The 2910-nt window shown below is 39.9% G+C and overlaps 1 protein-coding gene across 1 annotated transcript; it reads left to right on the forward strand.

The window, feature by feature from the left end:
• Positions 1 to 1708: 1708 nt before the first annotated feature.
• On the forward strand, positions 1709 to 2160 carry LOC105827222 (sperm protein associated with the nucleus on the X chromosome N2). Its single transcript, XM_012665253.1, has 2 exons — positions 1709 to 1789; positions 1978 to 2160. Exons 1-2 carry the CDS (start codon positions 1709 to 1711, stop codon positions 2158 to 2160), a joined length of 264 nt encoding a protein of 87 aa, XP_012520707.1.
• Positions 2161 to 2910: the final 750 nt, after the last annotated feature.

The raw sequence follows: 2910 nt of genomic DNA on the forward strand, positions 1-2910 counted from the left end.
TACATTTACAGGCAGTTCCCAGGCTATGGAAGACCCGACTTACAGCATTCCATACTTATGAACAGGCTCCCAAACCTCCCCTTAAAGATAATATATAATTAAATTAATAGTTTGGGCACTAGTTTCTTCTGCACATGTAAACAAAGCCCATGTCCTAAGTGGTTCATTGGGGTAGGATTTTTATGCTAGTGGCTAGTCTCATTGTTTATATGGTCTCTTACATACATTATCACTTTCATCTTAACTATTTTATTCACTTTTGTCAGTCTGTGTTTACTCTTATAATAATGCCCCCAAAGCAGAAGTCCACTGCAAGACCAGGTGAGCCTGCAGCAATTGGAAAGGTGATTATAGTGGAAAGGAAAGTAGAAATAATTAAGCTTTTGGAAAAAGGCCAGATGCCATCATTCATTGGGAAAGCATTAGTCTTCAGTTGCTCAACTATCAGAACAATTATAAAGGATAAAACGAGCATAATGGAACATGTGAAAGGCAGTGCTCCAATGAAAACATCAATTATTACTAAGCAGCATAGTGGATTAATTATTGAAATGGAAAGGTTATTATTGATTGGTTAGAAGATCAAAATAAGCATAAAATTTCTATTAGCCTAGCATTGATACAACATTAGGTGAGTATTAACCTTTAATATTCTTTGTAGAAATTTCTCCTATCTTCTATTTAAACTTTTGATATAAGTTTGTTTTTATATTCTATTTGTTAGAATTAAAAGAAAAAGCACAATAGTTTCTGTAACTTATTACAGTACAAGAATATTATTATTATTACAGTATTAAACAGTATTATTATTTCCACATATAAGCCATTATAGTATTGGTGTTATTGTGTTATTACTACTGTATATGCACTGTTCATCATGGATCTGAATTACATACAAATATGAACTAAAGACATTCTCAGGAATGTATCTCATCTGTAACCCAGGGAACACCTGTACAAATATGAACACATCCATTTGATTTGAAACAAGGCTAGGATACCTAGTAATGAAAGTTAATTCATTGAAGTTTTGACAAGCTGAAGGCCATGATTTCAGACTGGAAACATAAAATTGAATATAACTACAGGGACATTAGGGAAAAGAAAGGGGATTGAAAAGTTGTCTGGTAGTAGCCAAAAAGTAAATTATCTTGAAGATGCATAGGAGAGGATTGTAGGTGGCAAATGGGATGATTCACATATCCACTAAGACTTAAATGTGGCCACACAAGCTTGTAGGGATTTTAGGTAAGGCATCCAAAATATCTGGTAATGGTTGGTAGAGTACACAATGAATGACTTAATAGAGGAGGTTGTGGGAAAGGACTTGAAGAAATGACTCTCTTCTTTCCATGTGAATCATGACAATTGAAGATGGAGAGATGAGGAGGGGTAGCAGGTCAATTTGGGATGCATCTTTAGGGGATGTTGAAACAACAACAGCATCTTGGCCTCCTCTTTTCCTCCCCCACTCAGGGAGGTGTCAAGGGTAGTGCTTTGTGATGTCTAAGCCATCTCAGGGTTACTATTGGCTGGAGCAGTGCTGGATGACCAAACAAAGCTTAAGGGTGTGGTTCTCACTACCGCTAGGAGGATATATATAGTGAGGGCAGAGGCCTGGGATAGACCACTGGGAGGCTTCAATATGGCTGAGGAAATCTGCACACCAGAGGAGCCTAGCATAGATATGCAACAACCAACTGTAAGCATGGAACAGCCAACCCCAATCACCAAAGGCAAGAAGGAGATAAAGACCCTCTGTCAATACAACAACAAAGAGAGTGATATGGTCAGACTACCTTAGCCATGACCCTCCTCTTCTTCTCCACCCCACGACTCTACCCTGTCCTTCTCTGGCACAAACCCCTTCCTCAACCAGCATCCATTCTCATAAAGTCCCCCTTGCCATCCAGTCGTCATCCTCTTCCCTCAAAGTAATGCCCTTCTGGCCTCTCCCTATTTTCTTCCCATGTTCAGAAGATACTCATAATGGTAAAATTAGCCCTTCAACAGAATGCAAATAAGATGAAGAAAATAAAAATGCCAACAATAATAGTCTGTTACTACAGGATGCATAAGAAAAGAAATCAAAATCAGCTGAAGAACAAAGAAGAGAACCCAGAGAACTCCATCGATCAATCCAAGAGACCAGAGACCTAGACCTATCTGTGGAGTCTCCAGAACAAGCTGTGGAGTAATAGTCAACCATGGAAAAACCAAATCTGATAAATACATGGTGCACCGATGGCAATGATTAAAATAAAATCAAATTTTAAGGGCAGATGTCTGTGTGCGTGTATCTTCTCCTGTTCTCTAATGATGGGAAGAAAGGAAAGGAAAGGAAAGAGGCAGGCATTTGAGAAGGATGGGGGACATGGGGTCCTGCAGGATTGGGGGATGGACCTACAGGTTGACAGTTAGCCAAACATTGTAAATAAGGACTGGGGGAAGACTGAGCACTGAAGACACATTTCCTTCTTAAAATGTTATCTCACAGGAGAGGAGGAAAAGGACTTGGTGTTTCTTGGAGGGTGTGTGTATGTGGAGAAGGGCAGATGGGGAGATCTGTAATGTATACAGGGTGATCATGACACTCTTCCCCAAAGGCAAACAACAAAATCACCTCCAGGCCACATAGCTCATAGTGGGGTATGTTGTAACCCACCTAATGCTGTGAGCAACTGAAGGTCTTCAGAAGGACCAAAAAATTCACCTTACAGAAAGTCACCAACAGCACCCGCCCCTTCCCCCGCATACACATACTAAAATAATGATGTTTGGAGGCCACAGTTCCAAAGCTAATGAGGGCAATTTCTTGTTAAGAAACTGAAGATAAATCAGCAACCTACAAAGAGTGGGGCAGTGGGAGTGGTCTGCATTTGGTATAGCTAATAAAATGGAGCATCGTCT

This window comes from Propithecus coquereli, unplaced genomic scaffold, assembly GCF_000956105.1.
Source record: "Propithecus coquereli isolate 6110/MARCELLA unplaced genomic scaffold, Pcoq_1.0 Scaffold99, whole genome shotgun sequence".
In the NCBI taxonomy this organism is placed as follows: Eukaryota; Metazoa; Chordata; class Mammalia; order Primates; family Indriidae; genus Propithecus; species Propithecus coquereli.